Raw genomic sequence first — 24070 nt, forward strand, 5'->3', positions numbered from 1 at the left:
CCACACGGACATTCCTATGCATGAAAAACAGTAACGTTTTAGTAGACGCAAATAGGACACGATCATGTTCACACGTACGTTCGGGGTTTCCGTTGCTCTGCTCCATCAGAGGAGTAGAAAAAAAAATACCGGTAGCGCTGGTTCCGTTGCAGGACAGACCCCATCGACGCCTTACAAAACACATTGATTTGAATGGGTTCCGTCAGGTTTCTGTCATGTGCCCATCGTTCTACCGGAAACAATAGCGCTATTGTTTCTCGTGTTTAGGGCCAGATCGGTGATGTAGGCCCCTACACAGCCTCCGACACAGATGGAAACAGGCCCTTCGATTTGTCATATTTTAATTATAGATTAAATCTATTTAATTACCAGAATAGGATTCCTTTAATCCGCCCTGAGATAATCCAGACATTTTGATAATCTGACACTTATTTCAAGTAAATACTAAATAGAGGTGCATGTCATTTATGACTGTTTTTTTTCTGTTTGTTTTTTTAACAGGGTCATATTCCAGAATATCTGATATCACTACCAGGTCCCATAGATGTCAGAATACTAAATATTTGACAGTACCTGACAAGTACTGTGGTGAGCCTGTGTGTTTTACCTTTCCTTGTAGCTGCTGGGTCTCCGCCACGTGATCCTTGTAACTGGCCTGCATTCTGGCTTGCAGAGCATTGATCTCCTGGTCCCGAGATAAGATCTGCTCTTTGAGTTTGGCTTCAGCACTGGTTGCTTTGTTTTTCTCTGCTGCGAACTCCTAATATGAAACAAATACAACAATAAATAAAGATGATCATGCACCGAAAATGAAAATATATTGTATTTATAGAGCAAAACAGAATAATAGTCAATACTTCCATACAGAGAAGAGAACACACCTAGAACATTGATCTGTACATTTTTCAAACGCTACACTCTACAACCACTAGATGTCACTGTTTCACCATTTTCATTTACAAAAATGCCTCTGTCTTGGTTGGCAGCTGTCACCATTTAAAAGAAGTTATTAAAAAAAAAAAAGTAATAATGGTCACTACAAAATATAATATAAGAATATACTTCTTCACAAACAAGGGAGTAAGAGGACAGGCAGTTGTCTGGCTGACCAACGGGGTGCGGGACATCTGCCTACCTTTGGCTTCCATAAGTCCCATCACCCATTACTTATGTCTTCTATAGCATGAAATAGACAACAGTTCCATAAGGGACGTCAATGCCGTGCATACAGCTCACCTTATTCATCTCACGCTGCTTGGTTTTAGCAGCAGCTACATTTTCTTTTTCTGCAGACAGCAATTTTTCTTTCTCCTCCAACTGCTTTTTCAGAGCTGGAACTGGATCTCCCTTCTGAGTGGCCTAGAATGGGATCAGAAGAGATTAGTCTATATGGCTTCATCTCTGGATTTAACTTTCCTTAAGGGTGCCTTCAGACGTTGCGGCTACGTTATGAACGCACCCGCATTGAAAAATGCATCAAATCGCAGTAACGCATTTGGTTTTCGGATGCTTTTTTTCTATGCAGTTTTACCGGCACCTGTACCGCAACGTCGGAATACACCATAAAGGGAAACTCCACGTTTCTGAAACATTTATGCATCACTCGATTAAACAGCGGAGTAACTTGCTAAAGGCAATATGTTAAGAAAATCCTTAAGGAGGATCTATCAGCAATAGTGTACCTGTATATATATATATATATATATATATATATATATATATATATATATATATATACACACATTAGCACCGTAAGAAAAAAATATTTATGTAACTACATATTGGAATCAAAAAAAAATTATGCAAATGACCCGACTCTCCATAAAAGTCAGGTCCGAATTTCCAGGTTTGGTGATCCCAGCATCCGCCATATTATCCCACAATCCCCCACGGCAGCCTACAGGCTCAGAACACGATATCTCGCTGGTTATCTCAAGTTTTTGTGTTCGGTCTAAAAAGACGCTAGATACTGTATAAATGTTTACCGATCAGTAACGGCTGTATTAATACAGTATATTGCGCTCTTTAGAACAAAACGCGAGATCTCACGATAATCAACGAGATCTCACGTTCTGAGCCTGTAGGCTGCCATGAGGGATTGTGGGAGGCTGCAGGGGATGCTTGGATTCGCCAAACCTGGAATTTCAGACCCGACCCTTGCAGAAATGTGGGTCGTTTGCATTAGGAAACCACATCTTCGTTACATTTGCTAATGATATGTATTTACTACAAATAAAAAAATATATATAATTTTTTTTTTTAAAGGGGCTAATGTTATTTTTTTAAAATAAAACAGGTAACAAGTTATAGACAACCCCTTTTCATATACCCCATTATGGAATTTGTAGGGGGGGGGGTGTGTCCCTGGTTCACAAAAAAATAATCTCTCGCTGGAGGACCTGTCCTATCCTGCATTACACAGACAACCCATTGGTCTGTGGTGGCGCTGGTGTGAAAATAGACATTTACAGCCGGGTTCCCCACAGATTACAGCCAACTGTTTGGGGTCCCAGCAGGGGGACACTTTGTGATCAGCTTATTGCTAAGGGACCCTTCTAACAAGTAGGGATAGTCCAATATGCCTAAAAACAAAAAAAGTGTAAAAACATGATAAGAAAAGAAACCATTGTTCGCAAAAAAAAAAATTACTAATCAAAAAGTTAGACGTTAAACGAATACGTGCTAAAAAAAATAAATGGCTAAATGGTGTCTAGTCCTCTAGGCTACATTCACACGACAGTGAAATAAAAATGCCCTACTTGTGGGCATTGCAATAATATAGTCCGGCATGCGGGGATATTACAGTCCATACTCAAGCTGCAGTCCCCTGATGGAATCACACAGGGCAGGACAGATCTGGAGCCATGCACCTAGAAATTCAGTAGTGGTATGTGACTTTTTTAATTGCTTCCTATTGATGCTTAATCCATCACTCCCAGACCAGAGACCCAGAATTTAGGATTATTAGAAGAATCCTCCCACAGCTAAAGGAGTGACTTTATAACACTGTATTAGGGAATAGCTGTATATGCAGTTCCCGAATATATTCTCATAGGGTTCACCTATCATTTAAGATGGGATATAGAATAACATAGGAACAAGTGCAGTACTCTGTGCCAGGTATCCTGCTTGATGCCGTTTCTCTCGGTCAGGATTTCAATGAGCTTCAGCGCTTCTCCTTCACTGAACACCATACTGCTGATGGTCGAAACAATGGTCTTGTATGGGAGGTAAAGAGCGCCGTCCAGGTCATTGGAAACTGCAAGACATTATAAAACAAAAATTAAACTGATGCACGTAACATGCAAATGACAATACACGACTTCTATCAGGATTAAACACTGTATTGTGTCTCACACCCAGAGTCCCCGGTTATCCTGGGGTTCCTTGGAGCCGGGTCAGGGGTACCTCAGAAGATAGCAGCAGCAAGAGCGGTCACATACAGTAGGAATGGCAAAGTAATTTCAAAAGATGGTTGGCATGGGGACAAACACATCTGGCCCAAAATATAGCGCTGGGCAAGATAGCTTTACCTTTCCCCCACACCACACTTCTTAGGTAGGAATGGTAGTGAGGGTTTCCCAGGAGTGACAGGAGTTCCACCGTGGTAATATGGTTGCAAATTACGGTCCTACATACAGGTCAGGACTTAATGGTACTCTGCGCAATAGGTTTCTTGGCGCAAGAGGTTTTTTGGCGCCTCTACCCTTTCCTCAGCTTGATGGCCATGATGGCTCCCAACCAGAAACATGAGAGAAAGAAGTTACTGTACCGACTTCTCAAACGCAGGGAGCCGTCACAACCGTTGTGTAGAAGCCCCTGATGGATCTTCAGTTAGGCCCCTTTCTACTGTCTTTTATGGTCTCAGTTGACATGTACGACGGGAAAAGCTCCTGACGTATATGTTAAACAGAGGCTGTGGCGGATGCCTAACCGTGGCAAACTCAGCACCAATAGATTATTATGGGATAGGTTTAACGGATACGTTATGATCTTTCATGATGCACCTGTCAAACAGATGCCATAATTGCCTATGACTACTATGGCATTTGTGTAATGGTTTTGACATGATAAGCTCAAGACGCACAGATTTAATGGATGCCGTGACCCATCCCACACAGTGGCAGACGTCAGCCATAGGCTCCCATGTTAAACAAAAAAAAAAAAAAATTAAGAAACAGACTACGCTATCCTATCGAGCAATAAAACAGTATTCCCAATGTATACCTTCCGACGGAGGCCAAAAGGACACTCTATCGGCCCCGTTGGTATAAGATAGTTTCATATACTGTATGCGCTGGGAGCCTTCCCGATACCTACATCAAACATGCAGGAGAAACCCAGTGTGAAAGGGCCTAAGAGGAGTGAACAAAAAAAAAATAAAAAAGAAACTTGATGTGGAAACTGCTTGCGTGGTGATCAAAACCTGTGAAAGAATATTCGGCTTTCTGTCTGGCTGCGCAGCGCAATGTTTGGACTACACGGGGGTTGCTTGTTTAGCTGACAAGGTAAAGTAAAATAATAAAAAATGTGTACCTCACACATGGGGGGCTACAGGAATAGTGCAATGTAGCAGTGAAAATAGTCGTCAGGTAATTTCAGCGTCGGAAATATTACGCTCCACATCTCGCTGGGCCTTTTCAGTAATGAAAGGTTTTTATGTTTTTGCAAACTGTCTCAGACCATGAATTATTGTCTAGGTAACACGTGAAACAGTATATACTTCTGTATACAAGGCATCCAGGAAAGGGAGAAAAAAAAAAAGTATTCTTTACAATGTCAGTAACCGGAAATAGTCAGTCAAAAAATAGATCATTTTTTCAAGTGTGACCTTTGCTATTTACTTAGTACTCACCTACAAGTTCACAACAATAACATAGCTGTATTTTCCTGTATACAATGTAGTCTCTCGCTTTATAGTTGTCCGATTCCCTCCAATGTCATAAAGGTCACAGCTCAAGCACTTTTTTTGCACAAAGCCTTACGGGACCGTTGTAATTAAATCTAATTATGTTAGCGGAAATATAGAGCAAAATGAATACATGGTTTCATTCTGTACCTAAAAGAAGTTTCATTTATATTAGGAAAGAACAATGTGGGCCGAGGCTTCACAGGGAACACTAGGCCCATTTTGTTGACCTGTCACTTGGGGTCCTGAAAGGAAATATTTCATATTTTGTAAGTGTCACAATGCTGGCCCTTTAACTCTGGATTGTAGGAGTGTGCTGGGACTTTTAGTCAGTGTCTCTGTTCATAGTAGGAAGGAGGTCCCAAATGGCTGCACAGGAGCTCTGTAATAAAGCCCCATGCAGCGGATTCTCTTAGCCCTGTTATAAAGTAGATAACTAAGGGAAGCCATGTATAATATAAGCATGAAGTTCCACAAATGGGTCGTTTTGCTTATGGCTTAGGGCCTGTTCACATCAGCGTTGCCCTTCCGTTGAGGGTTTTCGTCAGAGGTTTCCGTCAACCGAAAGGCAAATGGAAATCTTAGCTTCTGTTTCCCTCACCATTGATCTCAATGGTGACGGAGACGTTGTTAATGGTTTCTGTTGGTCACCGTTGTGACAGGGTTACGTTGTTTTGACGGAATCAATAGCGCAGTCGACTGAGCAACACTGATGTGAACATGCCCTTAGACGAAGTTCACGTCTCGTTTTGTGCACACGTTTGTGGTATACGACGACGTGTACATTTTTAAAGTTACAAAAACGTATGCATTTGTAAAATACGCTTAAGTTTTTTATAGTATACGTTTTTATACGTTAGTTAGTTCTTCTAAAAACGTATACTTGTTTTGTTCTTGAGCTAAATCAAACTTTGAGAAGTCAAGATTTCCCATATATGGTGACAAAAACGTATTAACTTTTACGGATGCAAACGTAGGGTTTAACATTGCATAGGTCGTCCATGCGTCACCATGGATTTCAGTACAAATAAAAAACGTATAAGTTTTGGAAAAGTACTGAAAAGCGTAGTAGAGCACGCTTTTCTGTAAATGGGAAAAAAAACAAAAATAGAACGCAAATACATCAAATGTTTGCACAAATTTTACCATTGGGTAATATACACACTGTGGGACACGTTTTGTCACTGTTTTTTCATGTCAGGACGTGCAGTAAATACGAGATGTGAACTTAGGCCTCATGCACACTACCGTAGCCATGTGCACGGCCGTGATTTTCGGGTCGGCCGGCCACGGAGTGTCAGCCGCGAGCCGCCCACAAAACGCAGGCTGTGCACATGGCCGCGGCCATTATTTTCAATGAGCGCGGACCGCAGAACACGGCCGTAATAAGACTTGCCCGTTCTTTCTGCGGTCCGGGTTCCGGGGCCACGCACGGACCGTGGAAACCATGGTAGTGTGCATGGCCCCATAGGAATTAATGGGGTAGCAATTCTTCCGTGGATTTGCGGCCACAAAAGCACGTTCGTGTGCATAGGGCCTTAGCCTAAAATTCTTCAGTGTTTAAACTTTGCATTTATTGTACCATATAATGCACTTGGAAAAACTGATCATCGTGCAGTAAAAACACGTTAACTTTATTCTGCGGGTCAATACGATTACGGCGATACCAAAATTTATGTTGTTTTTTTTAATTTTATTTACTACTAAATTTGTTCTGTATCACTACAGTTGTGTGAGGACTTGTTTTTAATTGCACCATTTTGGGTTGTATACAACTTTTAGATCACATTGATAAAAATTTTGGGTGTAGCTAAGGTGACCCTAACACAGCACTTCTGGCGGGATTCATAATGATAAATTGTCATAGCTCAGACTTTAACGGACACGGCAATATCAACCATGTTTATTTTTTAGGACAAAAACAACCTTTTTCCATTTTAAGTTTAAATATTTTCGTGTACATTACTAAAAACTTTAAAGAGGATGTCCATTACCGGACAACTGATGACCTATCCACTGGATAGCTCATCAGTACATGATCTGTGGGGGACAGACACTCGGACCCCGCACCGATCAGCTGTTACGGCTGCCTCCATGCTGGAAGCACTTGGTTACAGTCATGGAATAGCGGCCGAGCTGCAGCTCTGCTGCCTATTCAAGTGAATAGGAGCAGAGCTGCAGTTCCGCAGCACGGCTGCTATGCAATGTATGGAGCCAAGTGCTTCAGGCTCCGTACATTGCATACTGTGCCATAACATCCGATGCCCTCAGGCCACCGGAGCAGCTAATCGGTGCAGGGTCCAGGCGTCAGACCAGCACCCATAATATACTGATGACCTATCCGGTGGATAGGTCATCAGTTGTCCGGTAGAGAACAACCCCTTTAACTATTTTTTAATTATTTTTTTTAAATTCCCCTTGGAGACTTGAACAAGCGATCGTTCGATCGCTAGTGCAATACACCGCAATACTCATGTATTGCGGTGTATTGGGATTTTTACCAGCTCCTACCCGTTGCAATACTTACGTATTGGCATGCGATGGAGTGACAGAGGGACCTATGGATCACAGCATCTAAGTGGTTAAACGTCCAGGATCTGAGTTATCTACGATCCCAGGCGTTAGTGCGAAGTGTCAGCTGTAATTTACAGCAGACATCCGTGGCGCATGGAGTGGTCTTAGCCTATGAGCCCACTCCATACTCCTCCCCTACCGACTATGATGTACATTTACATCAAATGTCAATAAGTGTTTCACAATAATATAATAAAATAATTATAATAATACAAAAGTCCCCACAATAAAACTACACTGTGGATAATCATTGTTCCCTATTATAGTAGATCCATATTAACGCCAGGTACACAGAAGGAGTTGCCACACCTGCCTCATTGCCAAATCAAACGAGCAATCAGTCACAGTGTACAACGCTGACATTATCTTTGCTCTCTATCTGTCCTAGAAAGCAAAGGATACAGTTTCATAGATATCAATAATGTTCACGTGTCCCAGACAATGGCTCTGTATGGTAATTAAAGCCTCTGGCAATTTATCTTTCCCAAAGCGATATTAAAACCTCTAAAAGTACAAGAAGCCTGCACATAGCACACAGATCAGCAATTCATTAATGACTGCACAAACACTTTTCTTTATTTTAATAGTTTTTACATACAAAAGCCAAAGCCATCCTGTACACCCACAATTCTTCCGTGTTCCTGTCCTGCCAAGGTCCCATCTTTTATAGAATAATTTTTTTTTAAATAAGAAGTGTCAAATTTGTCATTATTTTTCACACGATTTGTAGTATTTTTGTGTAAATCCTACCGAAGACTCGGAATTTATAGATTGGAAGCTCATATGGGCAGAGCTCCTACATAATGTATTTTGTAAACACGGTTTTACTTGTCTGTTCTTCACGGTCTTTTGTATTTGTTATGCTAATATTATTCTATGTAAAGCACTATGGATCTTGATGGCACCATATACATAAATATCGACCGTGATTGACAGCTTTTCCTCTATATACACGGATACAGGGAAGACAGTCCGTTTGTGTGGGTGTAAGCTGTTGGCCTCAGTCTTCGCGTACGGATTTTAATATTTAGCGCTCTAATAAATTATGGAGTTGATCTAAAATTCCTGGGCTTGACTTTGGTTTGTTTCTACCATGTACAGTGATAGCTGACCACATCCGTGCACAGGGGCTACTAGAACTTTTTCAGGTAAGCTATATCTTTGTCTACATACAAAAAGAAAAACATTTCTACTCACCTGGCTCAGATTTTTTCTTTGGCACGTTCTTCTTCTTTGGAGCTGGCTCTTGTTTGTGGTCATCCTGGCTCACGACTGGTGCAGCTTTTTTAGGCGGTTGAGCTTTAGTGACTGGGGTGCTTGGCTTTGTTCCAACCGGAGGAACAGCAACCACAGGCACTTCTTTGGCTGGAGCCTGCAAAACTGGAGCAGGTTTTGAAACCGCTTTGGTGACCGCCACCGCCGCCACCACCACCGCTGGAGCCGGAGTTGGTTCAACTTTCTGGACCTTCTTCTCCTGCTTTTTCTTTTTGTCCTTGGGAGAGGGAGCAGCTTTTTCAGGAGCTGGAGCCATAATTGGTGTTACGGGGATTACAGTTTCCGGAGCTTTAACCAACTGCACTACAACTTGAGGTTCCAATTCAACTTTCTTCTGCTCAGTTTCCACAGTAGGCTCATACTCAGGTAGTTTTCCATTGGGTTTGTCCTCCTTTTTCTTTGACTTTGCTTTCTTTTCAATGATTTTATCTTTCTTCTTCTTATCCACTTTAGATTGGTTCTTCTCCTGCTCTTTACGTTGCTTGGCCAAAGCTTCTTCATAAGATGTTTCCTTCATAGAAAAGGTGGACACCAGGACAATGCCGATGGCTGATATAACCATGAAGCCTCCAAACACCATCACCCCTAACGTCTGAGGATCATATATATCCATATTCATTTTCTTTTAGGATACCTTAAATGGAAAAGGGAGTTTGTTAAGTAAAACAATAATGCAGGGAAAAAAAATGCAAGATGTAATATGTTTTTAGTCTGTATTCTAATTTTTAAACAATCCAAGGCCCGGAGCATTCTGTATCTCAGGAAATTAAACTGATCCACTAAAAGGTCATTTGCAGGTTGGTATTTTATTAGAATGTACCCTACGCAGGAGGAAGTATTCTGCACATGTTGACTCCTATAAAAAAAAATATGTAAACCAGAGGTGACTTTTTTAGGTTTCACGGGAAATAAAATCTGACTCAGGGTTTTCAAAGTTTCTGTTTTCATTTTTGAATTGGTAGAAAAAATAAATGTAAATCTATATCCCTTTACTGTGAACACATTGCAAGACAGTTCCGGAACAGAGGCGATTATAAAAAGGAAGATTTAGTGCATAATAACAAGACTACATCCTATATTAACGGCAATGTAAATGTCAAGGTGCTCACAAAGTCCAAAAGCCAGTCTGGTACTTTTAGAACAAACTGGCTGCAAATCCAAGCATTTGTAGGGTTACTTTTATACTTATAATTCACATCCCCTGAACATCACTTCACCTAGAACATAATGGCCATAAAAAGGACAGCATAAAAGGCTGACATGTTACTCCAGCTGATGTGTTAATGTAGCGAGAGCCTCAGATTTGCATGAGGATACTAATGAATACGTACTGGGTAAGCCACGGTGTACAGCAGTTCATTTCTATAGGTAAACATGTAAATACAATGTGCAAAAGTGGATGTTTAAAATAACTACCGTACCGGTTTTATCTAGTGATATCCATATTAGTTCAGTGCTAGTGGCGAGAAAATTGCTCAGATATCACAAGGAGTGAATGCAAACTTGCTCCAGCAACAATGTAATGCGTATGGGGGCCTTCCGACTGTCGCCCGACTGCCCTCTCCCCTTGGCCAAGCCTTCATATTTGTGGGAAAACCAGGGGAAGACTCATTTGGCCAACGTCTATGGCCAGCTTAAATTGTACGGGTACAGGAAAGCTGCTATGTCGATCTATACTAGGGAGAAAAGAGGACTTACAAAGTGGGATTTTAGCTAAATTGTACTATACTACAATTGTAGACTGCAGATCTGAAAGTTTTTATGACCCAGCCGGTAAACCACATGCCCAGCCAGTACTGACAGCCGTAGGCCGTAATATGTTTTCACTGGCAATATTATTTGCTGGTATCAGCACACGCACGGCTGTAGTCGCTCTCTCTCAAAAATATCAGCGGTGAGGTGACGGTGATTGTGTCGGCAATCGCTTGCTTGTGTTATTACATCTCCCCACCCATTAAACAACACAGAGGATTTTACTGCGAGTGAAGAAAGTAGTTTGGCCCTCGCCATGGCCTGTAGCTGCCTTGCTGGTTACTATGGTAATGTATTGAGCCGAGAAGCGGCTAAGTCTTTGTATAGACCCATCAGCCAGAAGTCGAGTCTCTTCCGAGAGAAGTAGGACACCATGTGTCCATATAGTGTAAATAATGGCGACTGTCATATACAGTTAGGTCCAGAATTATTTGGACAGTGACAAGTTTAGGCATTTTAGCTGTTTGCCAAAACATATTGAATATACAGTTATATAATCAATATGGGCTTAAAGTGCAGACTCTCAGCTTTAATTTAGGGTATTCACATCCTAATTTGAAGAAGGGTTTAGGAATTACAGCTCTTTAATATGTAGCTGCCTCTTTTTCAAGGGACCAAAGGTAATTGGACAATTATCTCAAAAGCTATTTAATGGGCTGCATAGGCTATTCCCTCGTTAATCCATCATCAATTAAGCAGGTAAAAGCTCTGGAGTTGATTCCAGGTGTGGCATTTGCAAGCTGTTGCTGTGAACCCACAACATGAGGTCAAAGGAGCTCTCAATGCAAGTGAAACAGACCATCGTTCGGCTGAAAAAAAAATGAAGAAATCCATCAGAGAGATAGCACAAAATGTTAGGAGTGGTACATTATTGAAAAAAAAAAAAAAAAAGTGCACTGGTGATCTCGTTAACTCCAAAAGGCCTGGACGTCCACGGAAGACAACAGTGGTGGATGATCGCAGAATCCTTTCCATGATGAATAAAAACCCCTTCACAACATCTACCCAAGTGAAGAACACTCTCCTGGAAGTAGGTGTATCAGTATCTAAGTCTACCATAAAGAGAAGACTTCATGAGAGCAAATACAGAGGGTTCACCACAAGGTGCAAACCATTAATCAGCCTCAATAATAGAAAGGCCAGATAAGACTTTGCCAAACATCATCTAAAGAAGCCAGCCCAGTTCTGGAACAGCATGAAACTAAGATCAACCTGTACCAGAATGATGGGAGGAAGAAAGTATGGAGAAGGCTTGGAACGGCTCATGATCCAAAGCACACCACATCCTCTAAAACATGGTGGTGGCCGTGTGATGGCATGGGCATGCATGGCTGCCAAAGGCACTGGGACACTAGTGTTTATTGATGATGTGACTGAAGACAGAAGCAGCCGAATGAATTCTGAAGTGTTCAGGGATAAACTTTCTGAACAGATTCAACCAAATGCAGCAAGGTTGATTGGATGTCGCTTCACAGTACAGATGGACAATGACCCAAAACATACTGCGAAAGTAACTTAAGGCAAGGAAGTGGAATATTCTGCAATGGCCAAGTCAATCACCAGATCTCAACCCGATCGAGCTGCATTTCACTTGCTTAACCCCTTAACGCCGAAGGACGGATATATCCGTCCTCAGCAGCTGCTAGTTCGCGCAGGAGGACGGATATATCCGTCCTGTGATCGCGCGGGTACTGACAGCGTACCCATGCGATCAGCGGCAGGAGCACGGCTGTTATACACAGCCTGGCTCCTGCTGCAACTACCGGAATCGAAGCGCGCGCCGATTCCGGCAGTTTAACCCATTAAATGCCGCTGTCAATAGTGACAGCGGCATTTAATGTGTTTGACAGAAGGGGGAGCTCCCTCTGTCACCCGATCGGCGCCCCCGCAAACAAATCGCGGGTCGCCGTCGGGTTTCCATGACAGCCGGGGGTCTAACAAAGACCCCCAGGTCTGTCTTCAGCATCTGCCTGTTAGGCGATGTCGGAGGCATGACCTAATAGGTTGCCTGTCAGTTTTACACTGACAGGCAATAATGCTTTGGTATACGAAGTATACCAAAGCATTATATATGCGATCAGCAGATCGCATAGTGAAGTCCCCTGGTGGGACTAAAAAAAAAAAAGTAAAACAGTTAAATAAAGTTTGTGAAAAAAAAACTAAAAAAAATTACAGTCAAAGTCAAATAAAACTACTTTTTTGCCCCAAAAAGTGGTTTTATTTAATAAAACGGTCAAAACAAATCACACATACACATATATGGTATCCCCGCGATCGTAACAACTTGACCAATAAAATGAACACATTAATTAAACCGCCGGATGAACGGCGTCCAAAGAAAACGCAAAAAACAACGGCAAAATTCTCTCTTTTCTCCCATTCCCCCCATAAAAAATAAAATAAAAGTTAATCTATAAGTCCTATGTACCCCAAAATAGTACTAATGAAAACTACACATTGTCCCGCAAAAAGCAAGCCCACATACAGCCACATCGACTGAAAAATAAAAAAATGACGGCTCTTGGAACGCGGCGATGCAAAAACAAGTAATTTATTTCTAAAAGGGTTTTTATTGTGCAAACGTAGGAAAAACATATAAAACCTATACATATTTGGTATCCCCGTAATCGTGCCGACCCATAGAATAAAGTTAACATGTTATTTACGCTGCATAGTAAACGGCGTAAATTTATAACGTGAAAATTAATGCTGGAATAGCTGCTTATTTTCAATTCTCTCCTAAAATAAAGTTAATAAAAGTTAATCAATATGTTATAAGCCTCTAAAAATGGTACAATTACAAAATACAACTCGTCCCGCAAAAAACAAGCCCTTATACGGCTATATAGACGGAATACAAAAACAGTTACGACTCTTGGAATGCGACCGTGAAAAAACAAAAAATAATCCTTGGTCATTAACGTGCAAAATGGCCCGGTCATTAAGGGGTTAAGACAAAACCTATGGCAGAAAGACCCACAAACAAGCAACAAGTGAAGACAGCTGCAGTAAAGGCCTGCCAAAGCATCACAAAGGAGGAAACCCGGCGATTGGTGATGTCCGTGGGTTCCAGACTTCAGGCAGTCATTGCCTGCAAAGTATTTTCTACAAAGTATTAAAAAAAAAACATTTTATTTATGCTAATGTTAATTTGTCCAATTACTTTTGAGCCCCTGAAATGAGGAGGCTGTGCAGAAAAATAGTTGCAATTCCTAAACATTTCACAGGATATTTTTATTCAACCCTTTGAATTAAACCTGAAAGTCTACACTTCAATTGCATCTCAGTTGCTTCATTTCCAATCCAATGTGGTGGCACGCAGAGCCCAAACCATGAAGATTGTCACTGTCCAAATAAAACTGTACATGTTATACATCCATTAGTGTTCACATGAAGGGGTCAGATATCCAGTAACGAGTAGAAGCTTGTTGACTGTCCATCATCCTGAGTGATGTCCTTTCTCTGCGTGCCCATAAATCATTTTGATTGAAAAACAGTCAGCTAAAGATACCTGTCAATTAGCTCACCCGTATTTTTGCATTCACTTGCAGATTAATTCACTTTTAAACGGACCACCACCACCATTTCATCCACAAATTCAAGGGGGCAGCACTTAATAAATCTCCTTTAGGCTTAATCATGGATTTCTTCAATTTAACAGGAGCGTTTGAAAAACCAGAGCCGCCATATCTGCTACATGATGGAAACCAACGCTCGACAGAACCCATTTTTACCCGTGTAAATATGGCCGGTATTTTTTGTTGGAAAAGGTGGCAACCCCAGGCTTATTAATCCCTGCAGTGTCGGATGTAAAATGTTCACCTCAACGCTACAATTATAATGCAGCAGTTCATAATAATTTATGTAAAGCATGTACAATCCCCCAGACTAAGCTTTGTATAGGCCTCGGTCAGTGACCTGGAGCTTAGTTCTAGACATATGGTATGTTTAGCTAGGGTGCTACATCAGACTTTCCACTTTCAAGACTTTTTTGTTCCTGGACAGTGCAGCGTTGACCTATACGGGAAAAGCCAGGAAATTTTCCTGAAAGTGGAAACACTAGCAGCACTGTGCCTTTTCTGGACGCAGACACTTGCAGCAGACATGTCTGCCAACACTTGGGCTGTATTAGAATGCAGCCAACACAGACACGTGCTATTTTACATGGAAGTCAACCTGCCATTCAAATATTTCGAATTTTCATGGCAAGAGAAGAAAAATTTATTTTGTAGTCTTGGAATTAAATCATATGAAATTCGCATTAATTTGAGCTTATATTTATTAGATTCTCACGTTACAGAAATTATGGATATTCAAAATACTTTCAGAATTGTTACCTTTCGCCCTTGGGGGCCACTTTAGAACAAATGCTCATAGAGGAACATTTTTAATTATATTGACTCCCCTATGAATGATCTGAATGACAATTTTATATTGGATCACATTAGCAACGGTACTAGAAACAGGCCCTCTGGGCCCGCCAACACATTCCGTAATGCTTTGCCATGATGTATATTCTTCCGACTTCTATTTCCAGCTACATTGCAAAGAGTGTGGGACAGGTCTAAGGGTAAGGCCACGCGGTGCCTCGTTGAGCGATTTACTTTATAGGCATCATAAGGCAGAAGTTGATATTGGCCCCTTTGACTCCAAAGGCCTGAAAAAAAGCCTTGTTTGAATAGAAACCAAAAACTGGCCACCTTTGTGTATGTAGTCATCTAGTTCATTCAATCCATCAGATGAGTATCAGAATCTTCTTCTCTACTAGATAGGATGATTTATTATATGTATATATTCCATTTATTTTTATTTCTGATCAGTACGAGTAAATTCGATTTTAGCAGAAAAAGCAAACACTTGCAGGCCAGCGCATTGACACTCTACTGTGAGCTGTAGGCAAACAGTCTATTAATGCCAACCATATGTACTCAATACACAGTTACCTTTAAAAATAGTCATCAGTATAAAGTGAACATTAAACAAAAAAGAAATCACGTTTTGCATCCACATGGTCCTGCGATTTTGCATTGGTACATGTGGCCCCCCATAATCTGCAAAGTCTGGTAACAATAATGATGTGTGAGTTATAAGGCTATAAAGCCCCGCTTACTTTCCCTTTTATGATCTAGAGAGCAGTCTCTAAACACTGGAGCAGCGGTGCCATGTGTACTTCTGGTAATTAAAGAGTCCCCTGTGACGTTGTCCGCTCTATATTCAATTAGTCACCTAGCATCGTAAGCAGTTCAGAGCTCCTTCGCTCAAGAGAGAAAGATCTAACCTTAAAGAGACTCTGTCACCACATTATAAGTGCCCTATCTCCAACAGAAGGAGATCGGCGCTATAATGTAGGTGACAGCAGTGCTTTTTATTTAGAAAAAAAAGATTTTTACCACTTTGAGCGATTTTTAGTTTTATGCTAATTAGCTTCTTAATGCCTAAGTGGGCGTGTTTTTACTTTAGACCAAGTGGGCGTTGTACAGAGGAGTGTATGACGCTGACCAATCAGCGTCATGCACTTCTCTCCATTCATTTACACTGCACTAGTGATACAGTTATATCGTTATGTGCAGCTACATACACAAACACTAACATTACTGCAGTGTCCTGACAATGAATATACATCACTACCAGCCTGGACGTGATGTGTATTCAGAATCCTGACACGTCTGAATCTTTTCTGTGAGATTTCCAGCAAGGCAAGCGGAATATCGCGAGATTACGATGTAAACTGTCATTTAAAACTAGATTACTTTGCCTCACAGAAAAGATTCAGACGTGTCAGGATTCTGAATACACATCACGTCCTGGCTGGAGGTAATGTATATTCATTGTCAGGACACTGCAGTAACGTTATAGTATGTTTATGTGGCTGCACATAGCGATCTAACTAGATCGCTAGTGCAGTCTAAATGAAGGGAGAGAAGTGTATGACGCGGATTGGTCAGCGTCATACACTCCTCTGTACAACGCCCACTTAGTCGAAAGTAAAAACACGCCCACTATTGGTAAAAATAGATCGTTTTTCTAAATAAAAAGCACTGCTGTCACTTACATTATAGCGCCGATCTCCTTCTGTAGGAGATAGGGCACTTATAATGTGGTGACAGAACCTCTTTAAAGTGGGGACATCAGCCAAACTAAAGAGACACCACAAAAAAAAAAAATAATATTTAACATGATCTTGAGGTGTTAAATGGAAATCTCATCTCTGCTGAACTGAAATACTTCACTACAATAAATCTACATATACTATACACAGAGCATAGCAGAGCTGAATTTGTCATTTACCGGTTTGTCTTCTGCTTTGTGATAGAAAAACTATAGATTTACTTACAGCCCTTAAGGCCCATAGACATCAGCGTTCGGGTTCCGTTCAACCTTTCTGTCAGGAACCGATGAACGGAAAGCCGAACGGAAGCCATCGCTTCTGTTTGCATTACCATTGATTTCAATGGTAATGCTTCTGTTTCAGTTTGTTTCTGTTCTGTAAAGTTTGTTTTTTCACGGAAACAATAGTGCTGTCGACTGCGCTATGGTTTCTGTGAAAAAAAACAAAAACGGAAACTTTGCGGAACGAAAGCATTACCATTGAAATGGTAATGCAAACGGAAGCAGTAGTTTCCGTTCGGGTTTCCGTTTATCAATCAGTTCCTCAGAATGAGAAGTTAATTGCTGATGTGAATGGGCCCTTAGTAAAACCACTGGTAGCTCTGATACCACAAAAAGTTTTACCAAGAGACAAATTCGATTCTTCTACATAGAGTATCTATTATAAAACCTGAAATTGTACTGGAATAAAGCTAGCCATACAAATAGGAATTTGATCGGCAAGAATCTGGCCGTGGGATTGTTCGTACGCACTATCCCACCAGTAACGTATTCGAGTAAACAGGCCGATCAGGGAGTCCGTTTTTTTTTAAAAAAACAACTCCCTGAGTGCCAGCGCAAAGTCACAAATGATCGGCCGAGTTTGGCCAATCATGCCATACACAGGTAGTGTACGGCCAAAATTTTGCAACCTGGCCAATAATATTTTTAGCAGACAGAAATCTGCTGTCGGCCATCAAGTACGGTCGTTCGCCTTCATTGCAAAGACAATGGTCGGACCAAATGGTCAAAAATCGGCCAACTATAATTTTTTGCGTATGGCCAGCGTAAGCCTAGACTAGGATGGCAATATAATGTATTGTAGAAAATATTATCTAATTTAATAAATGCAGGGGGATTGAAGAGGGTCCCGTCCCCCCTCAAAATAAAAAACGACAATAAATATCCTTAAAAATGGTTCTCTTTTCTTAAGTTGTAAAAGAATTTGTTAGGCCACCAATGGTGGAACGGTTGCAGGAGGCCATATTCACTACAATTTAATTTTTTTTGTTTTAGACCTCAAACATCAGATACATAATTATTCGTAGAACAAATAAAATGAATACGTTAAATTGGAAATATAAAAAAAGTTCCTAGTATCACTTGCACTATAACCAGAACTTTCCTTCTAATAGAGGACGAAGTTCATTTCAGGAGGTTCAAAGCAATCTCATATTGTGACTATCTTACGCCTACTGGCTCATGTTTACAGGAGAAGATTATCTTTCTGAAAGCTCCTCAAGGAACATTTATTATGTGACAAGGGATCATTTATTCCTATGCAATATGATCACATCTATGCAAACGAATGTAGAGACATTCACGCCAAAGTGCTAAACTGTGACATTCACTTTCTCTCAACACTATAACATAAGGATTATCATATTCTAATAATTCATCCAACATTATACAACATTTTTTAACAAAACCCCCAAAAATGTTGAGAAATCAGCTTATGTATCAGTTGCGTTTTTACGGGACTCAAATGCATATCGTCAATGTGCCTCAGACCTAATCATTCATTAACTGGTAAAAATAAAATACGATGGAAGACAAAAAAAACAAAAAAAGAGACACACAAAAAAAAAAAAAAAAAAAAGGTAGTGAGAGATCTAGTATTAATCTCTTCATTCCTCCAAAACCTGCTGGAGGAAGCCTGAAGATATGGATATGCAACAATTCCCGACAGCATTTCACCCCCTAACCCAACAATGATCCTACCCGAGCTTAGGGAGAGTAACTGAATTTATAGACTACAGGTGCCCATACACATTAGATAACCGTCGGCCCACCCTCCCCGGAAGCCAAATATTGGGGAAAGAATGATTGGTTATGTTGGATTTCAACATGCCAAATCCTTTTTTCCAGGAGGAGACATATTCTCCTCTTCCTATTAAAAATATATGCAGGCTCGGCTTAGCATGCAATCGGGATTTGGGAAGAATAGTTGTCAACTGGACAGTTATCTAAAGTGTATGGAGTATACGGAGATATTCTTCTGGCAGAGAATACCTTGGAACATAAGTAGTCTAATGGAGCATGCCACGAGTTGTTTTTTGTCAGACTTGTAAGGAATCCGACAGAAAAAACCCTCTGTATGAATTTTGAGGCATAAAAGAAGTACATTAGAGCAGTAATCCCCAACCACCGGTCCACGGACCAATACCGGGACATGGACCAAAACCAGGCCGCGGATCATTTGTTACTGGGGCTCGGTATCTGGTATCCGCAGGGAATTCCGGGTGAAAAACCGCACCAAGCTGTGGTACAGTTTTTCGCCCAGAATGTCCACTGCGGAAAACTGCTGATCATTTAGCCAGCCGTCCTCCTGGGATGACGTTTCATCCCAGGAGACCGCTGCAACCTGTGATTGGCTGCAGCGGCGGTCACATGGGATGAAACGTCATGCCAGGACGGCCTGCTACTGGGATGATTATTTATCCCATGTGAACGGCCTATACCTCTCAACTGTCCTGGATTTAGAGGGACAGTCCCGTATTCCGGGCAATGCCCCGCTGTCCCGGGCGGCCAGGGGTATGACTCGCTGTCAACTGTATCTGCATCCTCAGGACGCAGATACAGTTGAACCCAATTCTGAAGTAGGGAACCATCAGCTCCCTGCTTCAGAATCAGTTCAGAGCGGAGGAGCTCCTCTGCTCACCGAGGACTCCCCGTGGGCACAGCGTTACTTTAAGCGCTGTGCTTGAGCAAGCCCTTGATGCCACTGTCCATATATGGACAGTGACGTCAGTGGCTACTCCTTGAGCAGAATCCACATTAATGACGATCTGGCTGGGGATTCCGCTCCTAGAGGAAAATCCCCTGAGGTCACTGTTCATATATGGACATGGACATCAGGGGCTCCTCCTGGAGCGGAATCCCCTGCCAGAATCGGCAACGGGGATTCCGCACAAGGATATATGGACAGTGACATTAGGGCTTCCCTCTAGGAGCGGAATCACCGGCCTATGCTCTGGCTGGGGATTCTGCACCTATAGGGAGTCTCTACAGGGTGGGTGGTGCTATCTTCAAGGGGGGTGTGGCACTTTCAACATGGGCACTATCTACATGGGCACTGGTACTAGGGGCAGCTTTGGGGGCATTATACTGTTGGGGGTAGCTATGGGGACATTATACTGTATGGGGGCATTATACTATATGGGGAAACTATGGGGCATTATACTGTATGGGGGCATCTGTGTGGGCGTTCTACTGTATGGGGTATTATACTCTATGGGGCAGCTATGGGGTCATTATGCTGCATGGGGTCAGCTATGGGGCATTATGCTGTATGGGGGAAATTGTTTTGGCACTATACTGCATGAGGGCATGTTACTGTATGGGGGCATTATACTGTATGATGGCAGCTATTTGGCATTATACTGTGTGGGAGGCACTATGGGAGCATATTGTGTGGGCAGAAACAGGGTGTGTGTGTGTGTGTGTGTGTGTGTGTGTGTGTGTGTGTGTGTGTGTGTGTGTGTGTGGAGATTGGGTGGGATTAGAGTGGAAGAAAATGTATGCTATGCGCGCCGCACCGGTTGTCCCTCTTTGTGATACTTGAAAGTTGGGAGGTCTGGTGACTGCCGCTGCAGCGGTCACAAGGTTTGAAACATCATCCCAGTAGGCCGGTCTGGGGGAAGAACACAGACTTCTGCGATTCCGCAGCAATAAAAGCAACTACTGCTATTTGTTGTGGGTTTTACCTCCCATTGAATTTAGTGGGGAAAACCCGCGACAAATAAGTAGTGTTTACGCAAATACGATTGACATGCTGCAGAATAAAACTCTGCACCGCAAGTCAATTTCTGAGCGGTTCTTCCGCTCACTATTTACGCAGCGTGTGGAGATTTGTTTTCTCATCCACTTTGCTGCTACTGTATTATGCTGCAACGAATTCCGTTGTGGAAAATATGCGGTATTTACGCATCTTGTGAACGGACCTTTACCCCCCCCCCCCCAACCGCAAGCACCCCCCCCCCCCCACGCCAGTCCCTGGAAAAATATTCTTGCATGAAACTGGCCCTTGCTGCAAAAAAGGTTGGGGACTGCTGTATTAGAGGATTCATAGACAAAACGGAGCCATAATAAAACTGTGTGCATGAGCACTAAGATATAATGAATAGAGCACTTATGGGGCTCGGATTTGAAAATTATATACTTCAAATAAAAATCCCAAAAAGAGATCTTAAAGACCGCTACTTCACTAGGCAAGATAAACATGCCCTAGCAACCAGGTTTTGTTGCCTGCCATTCATGGATTCAGTGGCTGGGAGCTTCCACTAAGTTTATGGAGCTGGATGTTGTCGCTGACAGAATCGAGCTCCATCTGTCTCCGCAGAAGAGCAGACAGAGAAAAAAGGTTGACAGTCTCCATAAGCATATACCAATGCTGGAAACTAAACACAGCAACCGGAAGTAGGCTGCGTGTGTAGCTTCCTGCTAGTAGAGGGCTCATCGAGGGAGTGTACAGGAAGTGAACACATGGGGGCAGTCTGAGGGTATGTTCACACAGCTTATTTTCGGCCATTTTTCGGGCTGTAAATGGCCTCCAAACGGCCGAAAAATCGGAAGAGGAATGCCTCCAAACATCTGCCCATTGATGTCAAAGGGAAAACGGCGTTCTGTTCCGACGGACCGTTTTTTTTACGCGGCCATTTTGAAAAACGGCCGCGAAAAAGAAGTGCAGGTCACTTCTTGGGACGTTTTTTAACCCGTTTTGCATAGACTATTGCAAACAGCTCCAAAAGCGCAGCGAAAAACACGAGTGGCTTAAAAACTTCGGAAAATCAGGAGCTGTTTTCCCTTGATAACAGCTCCGTATTTTCAGACGTTTTTGAGTTTGCATGTGAACATACCCTCAAAGTGACTACTAGTAGGGAGGGGTGGGATTGTGGTATACATAGTTTATTTATTCTGGAGAACCCCTTTAAGGCCCTGTTCAGATTTAAATAATTTGAAGCAGTTTTGCATCTACTTGTTTTTGTTTTGTTAAATAATAATTTATTGGGGAGTTACATGTAATTTTTTCTTTTGATCCAAGTAATTTTGTGAAAATCCCTATTGCTCCACATGATCAGCCGTTTTTTTGGTTGTTCTAATCTTAGACTTCTGCCGCATCTTATGGTGTGGTAGCAGTACCACATGACTACCATCAGGTCTGAACCTAAAAGACGTTGCAATTTAAGTATACGGACCATGTATAGCAAGGCAAAGTTCTCCTAACTGTGATGCATAGAAAGAAAGCCTTTGTTGCAGTGTGAATACAGTATGCCCTTTCATTAATTTAACAATTGCCTGGAACATCACATTATACCCGTGACTGGCTCCACCGTGCCCTGTGCCAATTATTGCATATAGTCATGGTGTTTACAAAAGCACTAAAATGCATCTAGACTCTTGTTTTTAGCATTCTGCCTGCAATTTCTACATTACCTTGGATGGATAAGGCTGGGTTCACACAGAGTTTTTTGCAGGTGGAAAATCTGCCTCAAAATTCAGTTTGGAATTTTGATGCAGATTTTGCTCTGCCTGCACGCCGATTTTCGCCGCGTTTTTTTGCCCGCGGCCATTGAGGGCCGCGGGCAAAAAACGCTGCGAAATACGCTTTCTTTGCCTCCCATTGATGTCAAAGGGAGGTCAGAGGCGTAAAACGCCCGAAGATAGGACATGTCCCTTCTTTTTTCTGCGAGACAGTTTTTCCGCTCGCGAGGAAAAACCCCCTCCGACTCACACTGAAATCAATGAGGCATTTTCGGCCATTATTTGGCGCGTTTTCCGCATCAAAAAACTCTGTGTGAACTCCCCCTAAATAAAAAGAATAAGCAATTGATTTCTAGAGAGAAGCTGTTTAACAAGTGCAGCGCCTTCATCAGTGAAGGATGTTTACTATGGCGCTATCTTCCATTGCGTAATGTTAACTTGGGTGGACACAGGTAGGAGTGGACCCGTGAAAGAACAGTATATGGGCACCCAGCTCCAACAGGTAATAAGAGTGATGTGCTCAAAGCGGAATATCTCACTAGTGTGCCAATTTCTCTGGTGGACTAAAATCCACCAGAAATTGTGTCACTGAAGTCCCTACATACAATGTAGGAAGCCCGGTTATCAACCCCACCCTTCCCCTACACACACATATTTTCTGCCATATTACCTGCAGTCACCAAAAAGAAGTCTCACAGATGTGACAATCTACAACTTGCATGGACACCTTTAGCCCGAAGCTAGCTGACTATTTGTGCCAATCGAGGCCATTGCAACTTCCCTTCGACATAAGAAGCTTGCCAATAGGCAAAAATGTTCTCTTCCTATTTTACTAGGATTAATCCTTCCATAGTGGAAGAGTCAAAAGAATTAATTTTGCAATAGCTCTGACCAATACTTTGCCAATTTCCTTACATCATGACAATATGAATAGATTGCATTAAGTCATTTTACAATGGCCGTGATGATAGTCTATAATAACTGTACAGTGGAAACATAAATCCCTATTTTTTTCTATTATAGTTAGATAAAACATTTTTCAACATTTAAATATTTTCTACCCTAGGAAGGGCTTCACTGTCTCCCGACTCTTCCTGACAGCAGATCTGAGGAAAGAGGGATCCTTTGTTCCCATTGTCAGAGGGGTCTGGCAGATGCTTATTCCCTCTTACAATAAAAAAAAATAATAATAATAATAATAAAAAAAGAAGCTCAGTCGTGCATGTTTATGGAGGAGTTGGGAGGAACACCCGAGCAAGCGATCGGCCAACAGCCGTGTTAAGTGTATAGCCAGTGTACCCGACACAAAGTGTCATAGAAACTGCAAAGTTGCTACAATGTAGAAGCCATAACGTAATAGCAAACACAAGGCGCATTCAGCCAAACACTGACTGCTATATATTTAGGAATTGTAATAATTTCTTATTGCATCTGTATCTAATTTCAATGGTATTAATGCCCAATTTGAATTAAAGGGATTGTCCACAATTAGAAAAACATGGTTGATTTCTTCCACAAACAGCACCACTCCTGTCCACAGGTTGTATGTGGTTGTGCAGCTCAGCTCCATTGAAAAAGTTGGGGTGGAGGTGCAATACCATACACATGCCTTTTAAGAAAAACAAAAAATGTATCAGATATCTTTGAAATACATATTTGAATGTCCTTTACCTAGGTGTGGATATGTTTAGATCGTTGAACTGCAACTTT

At 41.8% G+C, this 24070-nt stretch overlaps 1 protein-coding gene across 1 annotated transcript in view; it reads right to left on the reverse strand.

Annotated features, from left to right (window-relative positions):
- RRBP1 (ribosome binding protein 1) overlaps positions 1-24070 on the reverse strand; it is a 65141-nt gene that overhangs the window by 26694 nt on the left and 14377 nt on the right. The window contains exons 2-5 of the mRNA XM_075862942.1: positions 8681-9392; positions 3111-3259; positions 1237-1359; positions 608-760 (exon numbers count right to left, since the gene is read on the reverse strand). Coding sequence (XP_075719057.1) covers positions 608-760; positions 1237-1359; positions 3111-3259; positions 8681-9377 — 1122 coding nt within the window. The 5' untranslated portion in view covers positions 9378-9392. The remainder of the gene's footprint in view (positions 1-607; positions 761-1236; positions 1360-3110; positions 3260-8680; positions 9393-24070) is intronic.

The sequence above is a fragment of the Rhinoderma darwinii genome, chromosome 4 (genome assembly GCF_050947455.1).
Source record: "Rhinoderma darwinii isolate aRhiDar2 chromosome 4, aRhiDar2.hap1, whole genome shotgun sequence".
NCBI lineage: Eukaryota > Metazoa > Chordata > Amphibia > Anura > Rhinodermatidae > Rhinoderma > Rhinoderma darwinii.